Source organism: Muscardinus avellanarius (genome assembly GCF_963383645.1).
Source record: "Muscardinus avellanarius genome assembly, chromosome: 11".
Lineage (NCBI taxonomy): Eukaryota > Metazoa > Chordata > Mammalia > Rodentia > Gliridae > Muscardinus > Muscardinus avellanarius.
Window position 1 is genome coordinate 48,710,316 of NC_137797.1, and position 17,858 is coordinate 48,728,173.

Here is a 17,858-nt window from a genome sequence, read left to right on the forward strand (position 1 = left end):
AGCCCAGCTCTGCCACCTATTGTTATATAATCTTGGTCAGCTACACATAACCTTTATAAGTTTTAAATTCATTTTTGGTGAAAATGAAAATAAAAATGATGAGATTATATAAAAAAGTAGTCAGTGCCTAAAATGTGATGAATATTCAACAAAGTAAAACAAATACAGTTTTGATTATGACTATCTTTAAGGGCAATAAGTAGTATTAGTAGCATTATGATTAATTGCTTGAGTAGTAGAGCTTATGAATTATGTATGCTGCAAACCTCTAGAGAGACTCCTTTACTTACAGTTTTTATTTTAGAATGATCTTAATTCTTTCAATTTTAAAATGAACTTCCAAATCATTTCAATTCAATGAACATTTACTATGTAGAAAGTACTGTGTTGTTTCAGGGTATTTTTTAAGTAAAGATACATGTGAAGTATCAACTTAATTGATCTATAAACTATTGCTATCTATTGACTAAGTCTTTAAATGTTAAATCTTTACTCTTTATTGGCTTAAAGTTTTTGTTGTGCCTTTTAATAGTATTTAAGAAATAATGTTATTATTGATACTCATTTTATTTGGTATAAATGCATTACTTAGAGAATATACCATAATGCCATACTATGTTCTCTGCATAGTCAACTATGTAACCTCTAGAGTGTTTTTTGTTTTGTTTTGTTTTTACAGTACCAGTGATTGAACCTAGGAGCTGTCTACCTTGAAGCTGTATCCCCACCCCTTTTCTTAATTTTTTATTTTGAAATAGGGCCTCATTAAGTTGCTGAGACTGTCAAAAGTGTTTTAATACAGGGATTCTCAAATACAGTTCCTCTTCAGTGATAACATACTCCCTATATTTTGTTCACTAAAACTTAGGCCTATTATTTCTTGTTTATTTGTACTAATAAATGAAGGAAACTACTTTCTATCCCTCTCAGTATTATTTTTATACGTGCAAAAAGATTATCTGTCTTTTCTTTAAGAGTGAAATTTGTAGGTCTCACAAGCTCCTTTCCAAGCTCATGTTTTCAAGATCTTTGTTATCACTGGTATTGTTCTCCACTGAATGCTTGGCAATTTCTCTCTTTTCTGAAATGTGTCATTCTGCTGAACTTGGGCTGCAAATTGCAGCGTAACAAGACCTGAATGTAGCTCAATCCGTTTTTATGCATGACATCACCATTACAATTCAACACACTGTAGCATTTGAATATTTTAACAGGGATCAGGATGTCTACTCATTCAATTTATCATCCGCTGTAACTCTTGAATTTTTTCTCTACTACTACAGTCTCTAGATATTCATTGCACTTTTTAGTTCCATTATCCCTCCCTGCACCACCTTCATATATATTCCATTTTCCAGAATCCAACGCCTCTGATTTTACACATCTCCTCAATGTGTCAAGATTCTATTGCACAGTAGGAAAGTATCCAAAGATTCCTAATGCCCACTACTTTATGACTCACTACTCTTTAAATTTATTAGCATAAATATACATCACCCAAAATATTTTATGTTTTCCACTATATACTTCTAGTGTTTTTTACTTTTTTTCTCTTTTGAGGTACCAGGGATGGAACCCAGGGGCATTGTACCTCCAAGCTACACCCCCAGCCCTTTTTTTTTTTTTTTTTTTTGAATCAGGGTCTCACTGAGTTGTTAAGGGCCTCACTAAGTAGCTGAGGCTGTCTTTGAACTGCAATCCTCTGGTCTCTACCTCTCTAATGCTGGGATTACAAGAGTGCAGCACCACACCCGGCTTGTTCTTTACTTTTAAAGTGATTTTTTTTTTCAAGTCACTTTTTTAAGGTTCCATTTAAACTAACAGTCAAAATCAAAACAAACAAACAAAAAATCTAACTAGCCTACTGCTGCAAGCACATTCATAAAGAAGACTTGTTCTTTTCTTTATTGACTTAATTTAACAAAGTTAAACTCAGCACCAAATATGAAATTGCATCATTGTCTTATTTTTAAGTTGTCATCCACAAAACATGAATTAAACCTCTGGTCTTCTCACACAGGAAGCTCAGAGGGTATCATGTTCCCTTGCTACTGAAGGTCACTCGTGACAATAGAGTGTGTCATATGCTTGGTTAAATCTTCATACAGACAGAATTAGCTTCACTTATTTAGCATATTTACTTGTCCACTTACGAAAGCAAGCAAGGCAGAAAATATTAAGATAATGAAAGAAATGACAAAAGAATTTTAAAATGTTTGACCAAGGCAATTTTACCATAAATAAATGGCAGAGCTATCAAAACCAAATTAAGCTGACATTTTATATAGAAACTTTTATTTATAAAGGAATCATGGACATGATGGTTTATTCAGGTTTGCCAGTCAAATATTACTACAAATATTAAATTATCCAGCAACCTATGTGTCTTTTGTTTGGAGTCCCTATCCACCCATCTTACATAATTGTAACATACCGATTTCTGTCTTCAGTCCAGGGTCTTCCATCTAACAAAGCCCTACCCATCCTTCATGAGTAAGACCGAGATTCCTCCCAGACGGTAGTCCCTCCATGGCTATATTCACACCCTTGTCCTTAGTTCTTGCTTCATATAAAGTAGTTTATAGAACTATATTCCCTATTAATTTTGAGAGAACCCTTTCTCTTTGATTTCTAGCTACCAGTTGATACTAAGAATAGTTTAATAAAATTTTGCTAAATAAATGAATTATTTTAAAGACAGTATTTTCCCATAAAAATATATTGCTCAAATGTAGGCCTTCCTATTATGCTTAAATACTCTATATAAATTATGAAGATGATATAGTGAATTTTAATAAAATGGTAAGAAAATGTTTATAGGGGTAAACTCATGGAAAGATTGAAAAAAGTGGCAGCTCTAAGAAAGCTGAAAAATAAAAACAAACAATACAAAAATAAAAGGTGGGAAGTAGTTTCTAAAATTTCTACCTATTAGTATTTTTTCTTCTATGTATATGTGATATGAATCTTGGTGCAAATTTGAGTTTTTGGTTTTGAATCATTTTATTCATGATTGAATCATATGTCATAGAATTAAAAGATGTGGTAAAAATAAAAAAGACAGCCAGGCATGGTGGCGGAGGCTTGAAATCCCCACGCTTGGGAGGCAGAGACAGGAGGATCATGCTGGTTCAAAGTCAGCCACGCTGGCTTAAGAGACCCTGTTTCCAAATTTAAAAAAGTATAAAAATAGATCTGGGAGTGTAGCCCAGAGGTAGAAGTGTTTCCAGAAACCCCAGTACCACCAAAACAAAACAAAACAAAAAAAAGACCTTATAAGCCAGGCATGTTGGTGCACACTTATAATCCCAGCATTTGGTAGGCTGAGACAGAACTGTGCAGTTTCACAGCCAGCCTCAGCTACTTAGTTAGGCCCTTTGCAACTCAGTGAGACCCTGTTTCAAAATAAAGAATAAAAAATAGGGCTATGGGTGTCACTCAGAGGTAGAATGTCCCTGGGTTTATAAAAAAGACCTTATAAAATGTTCAGGTCTAGTGTAATTGTTCTTAGAAGACAGCACAAAGGATAATCATTAGTAATAGTTTAAGAAATGAGGACACTTTAGTTCTAAAGAAGACATGATGACAGATTGAATCACTGTCTTCACATACATGATGGATCAATGCATAGATGATAGTGATAAAATATTTTGCTTCCTAGCTTAGTATAATACAAGAAACAATTAACTGAAAGGGCAAACAAGAAAGTGTTAGAGAAGGTGAGATGCTATGACGAATTACTAAATAATGCAGTGAGAGATTTCCCTAAGAGGCTTTTAAAACAGAAGAGTCACCCTTTGATTTGATGACAGTGAGATACTAAATTTAAATCTAAACAACACTTAATGAGACAAATACCACTTTGCTCCCTAAGTAAGCTATACTGCCTGCGATTCTTTGTTTATACAGAATAAGTCTCTTTATTTGTTGCTGTCAGGTCATTATCACTTCCATGTCAGGGACCAGCCCGCTATGGCATGTATAGAAAATAGCACTGTCCATACAAAGTGCCTCTTTAAGCCTCCTTCCTTTTCTTTCTACCCTCTGACTCTAATTAAACATGGAAGCCAGAACCTGGAGATAAATGGTCTCAGTTGCCCAAAGTGTAAAAAGAAAAGAAGTGTAAAAGCTCTGGAAAATATAAAAAACACCTTAAGAAGGTTCAAAACACTATAGTGAGATCAATGATCTTTGAAATCCACTTATTTTTTAATGTTTAGTATTATTTTAATTAACAGATGACACTTAGTCTAATATTTTTGCTTAAGTGCAATTCTATTATATAATTTTAATCTCATATTTTTATGAAAATTATGTCTTATAAAATCCCAAGATAAGACAGAAGTTTAAGGTCATTGTCAAGGGTCAATGGGAAGAGTAAAGACCACTTTTCCTAACCTTTTTGTGTTTAGTTTTTAATATTATCATTTGCTATTTTTCTTTGTTTATAATATATGCTGGTCATTATTTTATGAATAAATGCCACAACCTTTATACAGAACCTTACAGAGTTTTGACCGAATTTGTTTATTTTTTTCTTATGAGATGGCAGAGCTACCAAAATTGAAAGAAGTTACTACTATGTGTCTGTTTGTATGCATACACATATATACACATATATATACACATATATACATATATACACATATATACACATACACACACACACACACACACACACACACACACATATATATATATATATATATATATATATATATATATATATACATATATACATGAATATGATGAGGACCTACACTGAAAAAGAGTTAGGCTAAATCTGGATGAACATTCCAGAATTAAGAGTATCTGGGATTTCATGCTGCAGTTTTGTAAGCTGTGAACCTGAAACAAAATTTTGATGTATATTTTTATTGTCTTGCTTTTTATCCAGTTGATAAATGAAATTCATCCACCAAGACCTGAAAGTGCCACTAAATATTATCAGAAACCTAGGACGAGGTTTCACTTACCTGTTTCTGTTGCTGGAAATCCAGTCTGAAATGAGTGTGGACGCCTGCTGGTGACAGTGCTTGTTGCCAAAACTGCAGGCCAACATTATCACTTCTCGACGTAACTCTCTATAGATGTTGTCATGTGGGAAAAGGATTAAAAAGTAGTATTAGTAGCTGCAAAGAAAGTAAGGGTAATACATCACATAAGTAGTAAATAAGAGCTGGGCATGGTAGCACAGGCCTGTAGATCCAGTACCCGAGAGGCTGAGACAACAGGATAAATAGCAGGAGAGCAGGTTTGAGGCCGGCCTTGCCATTTTAGCAAGACCCTCTTTCAAACTAAAAAAATAAGATAGGGCTAGAGGTGTAGCTCAGAAGTAGAATGCCCCTGAGTTCTTTCCCCACTACCCTCCTCCCACTCACACAAAAATAGTTTTTAGATATGGAAATCCTAGACTGCTGAGTAAAAGACCATTAGGCAGAGTGGAATTTAGACATACTAAATCTTCTCTGGTGACAGTTCTCCAGTGAAAGGCCATAAGCCCTCATCTCAGCAGCACAATGAATACAGATCTTTTTATTTTTCTTTTTTAGTATTCTTAGTGGTGCATTATGACTATATATAAGAGTGAAATTTTGTTATATATTTGTGCATGCACATAATTTGGTCAATTTCATTCCCCAGTATCTTAAATTAAAACAGAACAATAAAATGCCTTTTTCTCATTATCAGGCTGAGGGAACTATGCTACTCAGCAGCAGTCCTCCCAGGAAAGTCAAATGAGAAAAGCAGAATGAAAGAAAGGTAGTCTCATGCTGCTAAGGTAACAATGGTAGTAGAAGTATGTTATTATACAGTTCTGAGGGTAGAGAAGACAATAAAAAAAAAAACAGTACTCATGTTGGTAGGATGCTTGAACAAGAGATCCATTAAAATTATTTTTTGGCCATCCAAGCTTGATGTATGTTGTTGCAACTTGTTTTAAAATATATTCCTAAATGGGGGTAGGAGAAATAAAGATAGTGTCAGTTTCAAACTTCCTCATCCTAATAACTAAAAACCAATAATGAAAGAAAAGTAAAGTGTATCCACTTTTAAATATCAGCAAAATTCCAGGCACCATGATGCTCTATTATAATGTTATTCAACTTAGTATTTTAGTTATAGAAAATAAGGATAAAACACACTATTAGAATGGTAGAAATCTACTCTTTACTTCCTACTGAATGACTAAGTAATTTGCACTATTAAATATTTTAGCTGACAATTTTTGTAACAAAATGAGGAAAATGAAGAATACTGAAAATGACAGTCCTGCACACATATATACGAATGTAGATGCACTCTATGAAAGGGAGCATCTAATATTCATGCATTTTGTGTCAATAATGTACATTTAAAGCAAAACCACTATGTTGACCCAGCCAGTAGCCTAGCATTGTTGAAGCTGAGATGTACAGAATGAATCCCTGTAATGATATGTTATTACGCAGTCAACAATCCATTCAACCAATGATATATTTAAGTTTCAATATCAGCGTAAGGTAAGTTCTCCCTCCCCTTAATGTGGTCTTGAATTTTGTCAAAAGAATGAAAGCACTAAAATTACAGTAAAAGCAATTCTTAACTTTTACTAAAAATGAAGCATCTAATATGATACACTTTGGAAGTGCAAATATATACAATAAAGTACTTTACTTTTAAAGAAGTTTTATATTATACTGTTTCAATGTTAAGGAGAAATAGAAGTATAAGAAGGTTTTCCCTAGCAGATAAAAAAAATATAACTGTAATGACCCATTTTTTTTTAAATTTTCCATGTCTGTTGTCAGGGCTTAGGCAAAACTAGTAACAATGAACAGTCAAGCCAGGATTATTTTCATTTTTAAAAATGTTAATAGAGCTACTTCCCTGTAGGCTTAGGACAAGAAAAAAAAAAAGAAAGAAAATCTAATGGCCGTCAAACAACTTAGGTGACTCTAATAAGCAGATTTCATGTGAGGGCAATCCAATTTTGAGGACTTCCAAATGTATAGGTTAATTAGCATAGGTTAATTTTATACACAGTACAGGCTTTTTAAATGTCTAAAGTGAAGCAAACAGTGCAGGGAAATAACAGAAAGCACAATGATAAGAAATTTAAGAATTAAAGGCTCATTAACAGTACTTAATCCTAATAATATTCAAAATGATTATTAAATCAGATTAATTGGTGTCAGCAGTACAATCTTGGTTTACTGGGCTTTGGGCTTAGAAACTTTGGCCAAGTTATTTCAGATAATTTCAGGATATTTGTCATGCTTTCATGTCTGTCTGGATTATCTGTTATTTGCTCTCCTTTATCCCCTTGGACCCAATTATGAATGGGCTTTGTCTCAATGTTGATCTTATCCTTGTTAATTAAGGAAGTGAATTGGATTCACCATGCCCTTTCGGATAAAAATAATGACTGAGAATCTTGACTGAAACTGTCTGCATTCTGTTAAGATCTTTGGGATCCCTCTACCCAGGTTAAGTCCTTTGTGGACACAGAGCCCTTTAACTCTCAGAAAGTGTGCTTGAACTTTACGAATTTGCCATGTATATTCTTTCTTAAATTCTGCAGCATTTAAGCTTAATTGACACTTCTAGGCCAGAACAAAAGGTAACTTGTATTAAATTTCTACTTCAAATAATTGTCACCAGAATTGCTCAGAAAATTAGAACAAAAATGATAATGTAAACTAGCAGAAGAAGCTAAAACAACCTAAGACCTATTGTAGACACTATATATTGATAAAATAGCATATTTTTCTGAAAACCAGAAAGGAGAAATTATCTTTTTTTACATTGAAGACATTGTAGTTCTCCATGCGATCCAACAATTTATCAAGAGGATAAAGAGCTCGGCTGGCAGCATGCCAGGGAAGAAAATCCTTCTCCTCAGACAGGTATCTGATAATCTCCAGGGGGATATTCTGAGGCAAATAGCCAGCCCTGCACAGGCAAAAGAAAGTTAATGTTGATTATATGCAGAAAAGATCTGAGATGATGCAAAAATGAGGATTTTACTTATGCAAATAAAAGGCAGAAAGCAAGATTTTTCACTTTATAAAGAAAGTATACTCAATGCTACAAAAAATTGCTCAACTTTTAAATATAGTCCTACTTAGGATACCAATGCCCCTTGAGAATGTACACAATTAGAAATTTACACATATAGCCGGGCGTGGTGGCGCACACTTGTAATCCCAGCATTCCAGAGGCTGAGACCAGAGGATCACAGTTCATGGACAGCCTCAGCTACTTAGTGAGGCCCTCTGCAATTTAGTGAGACCCTGTTTCAAAATAAAGAATAAAAAATAGGGCAGGGGGTGTAGCTTGAAGGTCAAACACCTCTGGGTTCCATCCTCAGACCCACAAAAAAATTTATACAAATAAACAAATGAGAATCATATTTTTAAAATTAAAATATGAAATTTGAACAAAACTAACCATAGACACTATACTTCACTCTTCAGAAGTGACAAATAATTGAAAATAATGGATTGCTACAATTCAGTTACTCAGTACATTTCCTTTACTTCTCATGTAGTTCTGTATAATGATTTTAATACACATTGTTTTAAAAAGATAATCTTTCTCTTTTGTTCTTTTCCTTTTAGCATACATGTTTTGTCACTGGGGGACTAATATCTGATTCTTTAGGAAATACTAAAATGTAGCTCTTAGAAATTATCTGAGTACATATCATCTATATAGTTGAAGGAGCCACACCTAAAAAATGATCCCAAAAGACTTGTGCATCTCTATTCTCAAGCATATTGAACATAAAATCCTTGCAGAATTACAGTAATATAAAGGACATCATTTTAAAGGACGAGGTCTTGAGGCAGACAGGGACATAATGAATTTTGATGAATTTCTTGTCTCTTGATTATTGCTATGATCTGAATATTGATTGCTCCCCAAAATCCATATGTTGGAACCTTATACCCCACATGATAGTATTAAGAGGCTGGTGCTTTGGGGAGTGATTAAGTCATGAGGGCTTCACCCTCATTAATTAGATTGGGTACCATCACTGAAGCAGAGAGCAAGCCTTCATCAGCCTCCAGGACTATGGGTGAAATTTTGCATTGTTTGAAAATTACCCAGTCTAAGGTGTTTTGTTGTAGTAACCTGAAAATATGACAATTATCAAATGAACGTGGACATTTTAAACACAAGGAAGAAGAAAAGCCTGGAACTCTTTTTGTCTATGTTTCACGCTGTTATTTTTCAACATCACCAAATTAATTGGAATTTTTGTGTGGTGGGAGATGGACAGGGAGGAAGCAAAGTCTTTCATCATTTTCTTTTATAAAATGTTTGCCAGATTATTTCATCTTTAATATGATAAGCAAAAATTATTCTATATGTGAATATTAACTCATAGCTGTGTTTATGATATTTGTAAGAAAAAGAATTAGGAAAATTGTGCTTCATTACTATATAAATTAAAATAAATAATGCAGGTCACTGTAATGATTTTTTTTTGTTCTGCTATGATACAGGATCAATCACAGTTAATATGTGGTATAAAATTAGAATGGTGAGATAATCCCAAATTTTACATAATTTCAAAGTGTCCTATAAAGCTTTTATGATTTGGAGTACATCTAGATTTGTGCAACTGTTCCTATGCTGTTTCTATTTTCTACATACTTTTAGAAAGAGCATAAAATTAGGCTTTAGAGAAAATAAGCAACCTTATATTTTAACCACTGAAACATCTCAACAATACAGCTAAATTATGCTTTCACAGGTTTATTACCTACTGTTAGTACATAATATTCCATAAAAATATTGCTTTGGTCTTCCTTAAAGAAGGAAGACCATTTTTAATTAAAATACTTTAGATTTTATAATTCATTTCTCCGAGATTATCATTCTAAATATTAATTAGCATGATCATTTATATATCCTCTTGTTCCACGTACCATGAATTACATAATGGTAGAGTTGAAGATTTATTTAGAAGTCATTATTATTTTGTTGGAGAAATAAGTAATGTATTTTTATTTTAGTAAGTATTTCAGATATCGAATAAGTTTGGAAAATCTTGAAAGTTATTTGGATTTATTTTCACATAGATGTAGATGTGATAGTCTTTTATTGATTACCATTTGTTGTGTTTTACTTCATCTCTATAAATGCATAGACATTATTTAATTACATGCTTTGTGAGCAATATGACTGCCTATAAAACACATAACAAATAATTTTGTGGAAAGAGATTGGGACTTGAGAAAAGGCCTGGGTATAAATCTATCACTGACACCCCTGATAAAACCAGGTAAATAATTCATTTTCCAGCCCCCTCATCCTGGTCCATAAAAGAAATCAATGAGGAGACATCTTATTCAGCTCCCCACACGTTTTATTCTAACCTATATATCTGCAATTTAATTTGCTGAAAATAGGACATTCATAAATGCAAGTCTAAGAGGCATTACTTGGAGTTGGGTTTTTATAAGATATCTGACACAAGTCTAATAAAGTTCCATATAATGCTAAGGCAAGTAAAGTATTCATTAAAAGAAAAATGGAGCAGTTACTATTTTGAGGTCCTGTGGGAGAAATTGCTAAGCGCTCACCAAAAAAATCTGTTTTTGTCTTCTTCTTCCTATAATAGACTATAATTCTCAAACTTCCATATAGTTAGACAAGGTCATGTGACTAAAACTTAGCCAACAGAATATGAATGTCTCCACTGCCAGAGTGAACCCTCAGACACTTCTGTTAGCTTCTCCCTCTATGATCTTTTTCCCTCAAATGAATCTATCAGGTAACCTTGGAAGTCTTATCTTGAATATGTAAAAAAATCCATCCCTGGATGCCTTTTCACACCCAGTCTTTTTATATGAGCAGGAAATAAGTTTCATTGTGTGTGGGGAGAGGATACTAGGGACTGAATCCAGGGGAGTTCTACTTCTGGGTTATACCATCAGCCTTTTTTTTTTTTTTTTTTTTTTTAACAGGGTCTCACTAAATTGCTTAGGACCTCACTAAATTGCTGAGACTGGCTTCAAACCTGCAATCCTCTGCTCTTAGTCTCACAAGTATTAGGATTACATAAATGTGCTACCTTGCCCAGCTACTCTCATTTATTTTATCCAAAATCACGTTTGGGTGTATTTTTTTAGAGCAGTTAACCTACTCTAATGAGTTTTCAAATAGAATAAGAAAAAGATTGCACTCAAATTGTACTCATTCTGGTTTGATACCAACATACGTAAGTAATTACCTACTACATAATTCAATACACTTACATTTAAGCCTACTAGATCAAAATATGTAGCTATACTTAATTGGACATGAGTATGATCAGCTTCATTACAAAATTAAGAATCATGAGCGATAATGTTGGAGAATAGTTTACCTAGCTTAGATGTGTGTTTGTGTAATTGGCTGGTAATGATATCTGTGATTACTACTACTGATAATGCAATCAATATAGGAAGTGTGCGGATTTCAGTGAATAGAAGACTACATTAGCTTAAAGTAATCATCCCAATAGGAACTACACTTAGGGTCCTGATGCTGGAAAACTGTTTCCTTAAATTCGCATCATCACAGGGAAATGTTGCTAACAGCATGAAAGAAATAGCACACTTGAAAAAATATTTCATGTATAATTGTCTTATTAATATTTTAGCAACAGTCCGTATATGGCATCTATCTTCTCCACTACTGAGGCATGGGTGGACATGAGGAATGACTTACGAATCAAAGAAGGGACTACGAGGAAGAGAAACAAATGAGGAATGTTGAAGAAATAGATGAAACACTGTCTGTATGCAGCTACACAGCTGCTCTCCCATCCCCCACACCCACACACTTGCCCTCTCTCCTTTCCTCTTCCTTCTCCAATTTACTGGAGCTTGCAAAGAATTATATCTTTAGGTATACAAGGCTATTTTTATGAGAAGGATATTAAAAATAGACTATATTAGCTGATGCTCAAATGCTGTGATCTTAGCTGGCTTTGTTTCCACCTAAGATTCAGAACTGCTTTTTATAAACCATTCTGACTCCCTGTGAATGTTAACTCTTGAATCTACTGCAATGAGTGCCCTGTGCTCAAATAAGTTATCTTCCTGTGAGTTTCCTTTAAAGGCAATCGATTCTTTCTTGTTTGAGATGTAGGGGGAACACTCAGACTCTTCAGAATCTAGTCTACACTCTAGTCTTCTTCAGTTGAATATTCCTTTTAAAGCCAATAACCTACTACATATTTCACAACATATGCCGAAGACACTATCCCTGTCCCTTAGGCAGAGATTTTTTTAAACACTTGCTGAAATGCTTAATTAAAAAGTTTACCGGGTTTTTTATATGTTCCTCTTTATTATTCATTATTAACAAATTTTTATGTGCTCAGACTTATGACACAGATTAGAATCCCCAGTGGCCTGAAGAGTAGCACAGAATAAATAGGGAGAAACAAGGAAGTAGCTCTGTCAACCAGTACCTTTGGTCAGTTTCCACAGGGGGAAAAATGGCAATATTTGTACATTGCTCAACTATTATCTATAGCAATGAAAAAGAGGGTACTCATCTATAGTCCCATAAACCTATGAATGTGAAAAGCTGCACAGAAAATAGTATCATAGCCTCTCTTTTTCCTTTTTCTTTCTTTCAGGAAGCCTATCCCTGAATAGACTTAGGTAGGTCCCTATTCTCTTGATTTAAATAACACCTTGACAAAACTTTATTCATAGTAATTATTCATCATAATTTTATCATACTATCTTTTAACTCACTGGAGTTATTTGGGTCTTTAAGAAAATAAATAAATTTTATTCATTTTTTAAATTTAAATGAGTTTATTAAAAAGAAATATAGAAGACAGTTACAGCCCCATGCCATTCAGGAGTGGCATGGGGGTTGTTTCGAATGAAATCACCCTCATTCTTTTACCCTATTGCCTAATGCAGAACCTAGCACAAAACAGGCACTCAGTAAATGCTTATTTATTACAGCAATAATGTCATAGGTCTTAAAAACAAAAGTGCTTGTCAAGTTTGCTAAAATTTAAACACAACCATAATCTGTTTAAAATTAGGCATTTTCAAAGGTTAAATAAAGCAATAGAATTGGAAAATTTTCTTAGAGTGGTATATTTTTAATATACTTTTTGGTGCATTGTAATTATACATCACAGTGAGTTTCACTGTGATAGAAACAAACTTATACAAAGAACTTGGTGCTTTTCTCTCCTGTCCCACACAATTCATACACATTAGTGAGATTGGTAATGATATCCTTATATATGAACACTGCATGATATATGAACATTGCATTGAATTGTTTCCTTCATCAAGAATGATATTTATCAGCCGGGCATGGTGGCGCACGCTTGTAATCCCCGCGCTTGGGAGGCTGAGACAGGAGGATCACACAGGTTAGAAGCCAGCCTCAGCCAAACATAATTACTGAGTGAGGCTCTCAGCAACTTAGTGAGACCCTGTTTCCAAAAATAGGTCTGGGAGTATAGCCCGGAGGAGAAAGCCTCTGGGTTCCACCTCCAGTACCACCAAAAAAAAAAAAAAAAAATGATATTTATCACATTTTTCCCATCTGTTTTATTATTGATTTTCATATAAAAGTAAGAAGGCCACTGCTATTTAGCTAATTCCTCTGAATATTCTAGTCTACCGCAAAACAAAATAGCTTCACAGACAATGAGAAAGAAAAGGCTTTATATGAACATCTCTGCTTTGTTTTCTAACTAGCAAATTACTTTCCTAGAAGCAAAAATATAATTTGTGCTATTCATTTAAATAAATTGATGGAGGCTTAAAATCTTCTTCTCTTGGTCAGTGAATTGACAGTAAGGGTGAACTACATTACTTTTTGGGTTCTTTCTTCAGTCAACATTTAATAATTAAAAGTGAAATATTTCAGAAATTTGTGTAGTCTGACTTTCATTACAGCAACCAGCCATTCCTCTCCTCTCCTTGTCCTTGTCTCCCATATCTTCTCTCTCTCTCTCATTTCCAAACATAATTACACAAGAAACCTCTCTCTCTCTCTCTCTCTCTCTCTCTCTCTCTCTCTCGCTCGCTCACTCGCTCGCTCGCTCTATTATTTCCAAACATAATTTCACAAGAAATTGGCCATCATCTTAATTCAGAAGGTCTTCAAGAAGAAAGGTCAATATTTGATGTTTGATCATTAACTGGAAAAATTAATAGATACCAATTACTTGGTCAAAAGGGAAAAAAAGATCTTTATAGCTGAAGTCATCTAATTATATTTTAATTGATTTATGGTATCTTACAAAGAACCCAATCAAAAGTGTGCAATGGATCTGAATAGATACTTATCAAAAGAAGAAATAAAAATGTACAATAAATATATATTTTTAAAAGTTAAATCTCAGAGCCAGGCATGGTGGCCCACACTTGTAATCCCAGGATTTGGGAGGCTGAGACAGGAGGATTGTGGTTTGAGGACAGCCTCAGCTATTTAGTGAGGCCCTTTGCAACTTAGTGAAACGCTGCTTCAAAATAAAGAATATAAAATAGGGCTAGGGGTATAGTTTGGAGGGAGAATATCCCTAGGTTCCATCCCCAGAACCTAAAAAAAAAAAAAAAACGTTCAATCTCATTAGCAATCAGGAAAATATAAATCAAAACAACACTAAGACTCCATGTAATTCCACCTAGAATGGCAATCATCAAGACTATAAACTATAAAAAATGTTGACAAGAATATGGGAAAATAGTAACTCATATATTATTGGTAGGATTGCAAATTAGTACAGCTATATGAAGATCAGTATGAATGTTCTCTAAAAGATTCTGAAATGCCACCATTATATGACCCAGCCATACCACTCTTGAGGCCATCTTCCTAAAGGAAGTGGAGTAGAGTCAAATTACTATAGGAACACATGCATTGTAATTTGTTTTAATTTTATTTATTTATTTATTTATTATTTATTTATTTGGGGTGGTACTGGGGGTGGAACCCAGGGGCTTTTCTACCTCCAGGCTGTAATTCCAGACCTATTTTATACTTTATTTGGAAACTGGGTCTCACTAAGTTGCTGTGAGCCTCACTAAGTAGCTGAGGCTGGCTTCGAACTTGTGCGATCCTCCTGTCTCAGCCTCCCAAGCGTGGGGATTACAAGCGTGCGCCACTACGCCCGGCCTGCATTTTTATTTTTATAACAGCACAATTCACAATAGCTAATTATTCTTTGGAAAACTGTTGACAATAACTTTACACTATCATGTATTGAGCACTTACGTATGATATTATGGGAAACTGGTCTCAGTTTGTTTGTTTACTTTTCTCAAGACTAATAATACTAGGCTTTAAGATCAGTGCTATTATGCCCATTTGTCTAGCTAAAGAAGATAAACTTTATTGAAGACAATCATCTTAACAAACTCACCTTGCTAAGAAGTGGTATAGCTATAATTCAACACCAAAACTGACAGGAAAGTGCTACTATTTTTGCAACATGAGGCTCCCTCCAAAACCACTTTGAATTATTTAAAGTGTTTCTTCTTTGGCATGTGTTCACATGCCACCTTCATAGCATTTATCACATTAGACTTAATGCTCAGTTTCACACATTAATAATGCAATGCCAATTATGAAGGGAGGGCAAGCCAGGTTGGGAAGAAAGTTAAGGGAGAATGATTTAAACAGGGGGTTAGGGGAATCTGCCCTTCAGGAACTGAGGGAACAGGATTACTGGATCTGGTAGGAGGAGAATTCTATTTGCAAAAGCAGTGAATTCAAAGGTCCTGAGGCAGCAACAAAATTGGAATATTAGGAGAGTAACAGAAGGCTTGTGAGTGGAGTTAGGAAAGGGGAGCAGGGTGTGAGAAATCAATGACAGAAAGATCAGGAAGGGCCTTGAGTAATAAGGCCTTCAAATCGATTATTTTATTTTTCTATCAGAAAATCTATCATTGATAGAATGGAGAAAAGGTGTCAGCATTCACAATAGATACTGTATAAGCTAATGAAATCTCCATATTGATGAAAATTACTGTATTTCACCTGCCATCCTAAACAATAAAAGAGGCCAATTTTCTCTCTTTTGCCTTTTTACCTGCATGATAATAATAATCTCAAGTTAAACTGAAATACCTCCTATATATTCAAAGGAGAAAAGCTAAAGGAAATAAAACAATCCCCTTTTCCGCCACATGATACAACCTAGGCAGCACTGTTGCCCCAGGCCTGCTTTGTTTTGTCCTCATCCCCCTCTTCCATTCCTTTAGTCCAATTCATACCCAAGAATTATTAGAGTAGAGGTCTTCCAAATAATGAAGATTTTTGGAGAGAAATATTTTTATAGAAATTGAATAAAATTAAATGTAATATGATTCTGCTGAATCCACTCTCTAGTGCTTCTCTTTAATGATCTCCAAATGGGTTGTTTTCTTAGTGGGGGGGGGAATGCATGTCCAGAATTAACATTGAAGGAATTATGCATGTTGTTTATTTTATTCTGCCTTCTCGAGCATGCTCTGATTGGTGGATGCAACATATGGGCTGATTGGCCAGAGCAGAGAAGCTGAGGGTCCGGTACATGCTCTGGTGAAAACTTGGCTTGCAGATCAGCACAGACTGGATGCAACGCCTGGTGTCTGAATTTTGCAGCCATGTGATGTGGCTCAGTGAAGGCTTTGCAAAACTCTGAGCTCCTCTTCTCCAATCTAGTCAGCTGCTCATTGTGAAATGCAGCCTGCTTCATTGTCACCTGGTCCTTCTTTCCCATCTGTTTAGGCAGGTGCTTTCCCATGGAACCTTCCTCCTCACTTGATGTCCCCTCACAAAGAACAGCTCATTAGTAGCCCTCTCCTGGTCTATTCCTTTGGTCTGCTTTAGTCACTCCTGATGTTCAGATCTTCTTGACTTGCTCCAGTGCCAGCCCCTGAGCCACTCTTCTTTAAAATCCTGTGTTCTGGTTTTTGTTTGTGTCAAAGATGGAACCCAGTGTTTTGCACATGCTCGAAATGTGCTGTAATGTATCACTGAGCTAAACACCCAGGCAAAATTTTCAACTGAAACCGATGTATCATAATTACCAGAATTTCATCTAGACTTCAAATCAAATGGAGAGGATTCCTTCTTTCCGTTAGCTGGACGCTCTGTGCTCAAGTGGCATTCTCTTTCCCATCCAAGCGGTGGGTGATTGGTGGAAGGGTTCCTCCCCAGGGCCCGTGCTTCTGTTCCTGCAGGGCCCTAGTGTAGAGTCGCCAGTGCCGCAGCCTGGCCTGGGCCGAGGCACATGCAGTGTGGAGGCTTGGGCCTCTGTCATTACACAGCAAGAGCTCAGAGTGTTTTTCTGCATGAGATAGAAAGGCTCTGAAAGTTTTTGAGCTGGGAAATGACATGATCTGATTTATACTTTAAGAGGTGACTCTGGCTGCTATGGAGAGAAAACTCAAATATGTCACATGGTCTTTTAAGATAAGAATCAAGTGAAATATGATCTCCTCAGCTGATCCTCTCTCAATATAAGCACTACGCTTATGACAAAATATGTATTTAGTGAGCAAAGTGGATAATATAATAGAAACCATTATTTTTAAGATAGATCATACATGAGATTTGTTTTAAGCATGTATCAGAAAAAAGATTCCAAAAGCATTTCCATGCATTATTTACTGTGGTTTAATTGTTAAAAGTAGCATTAGATAATATGGAGAAAGTTATGGTAATTGTTTAAGCAATGGACATATTTTAAAAGAATATATACTTTATATACAGGAAGATCTATGGTCCAATTTGGTAAATTATCAGACTTAGTAGAGAATTTAAATACAAAAAAATAAACTGAGTTGAATACAAAAAATTATTCACACACTGCATAATTTCCATAGAAAATACAATTCTTAAAGCTA

General features: G+C 34.9%; 1 protein-coding gene across 1 annotated transcript in view; it reads right to left on the minus strand.

Annotated features, from left to right (window-relative positions):
- TRHDE (thyrotropin releasing hormone degrading enzyme) overlaps nucleotides 1-17,858 on the minus strand; it is a gene marked incomplete at its 5' end in the record, with an annotated part of 424,737 nt that overhangs the window by 34,089 nt on the left and 372,790 nt on the right. The window contains 3 exons of the mRNA XM_080706673.1: nucleotides 4,977-5,084; nucleotides 5,856-5,953; nucleotides 7,788-7,935. Coding sequence (XP_080562799.1) covers nucleotides 4,977-5,084; nucleotides 5,856-5,953; nucleotides 7,788-7,935 — 354 coding nt within the window. The remainder of the gene's footprint in view (nucleotides 1-4,976; nucleotides 5,085-5,855; nucleotides 5,954-7,787; nucleotides 7,936-17,858) is intronic.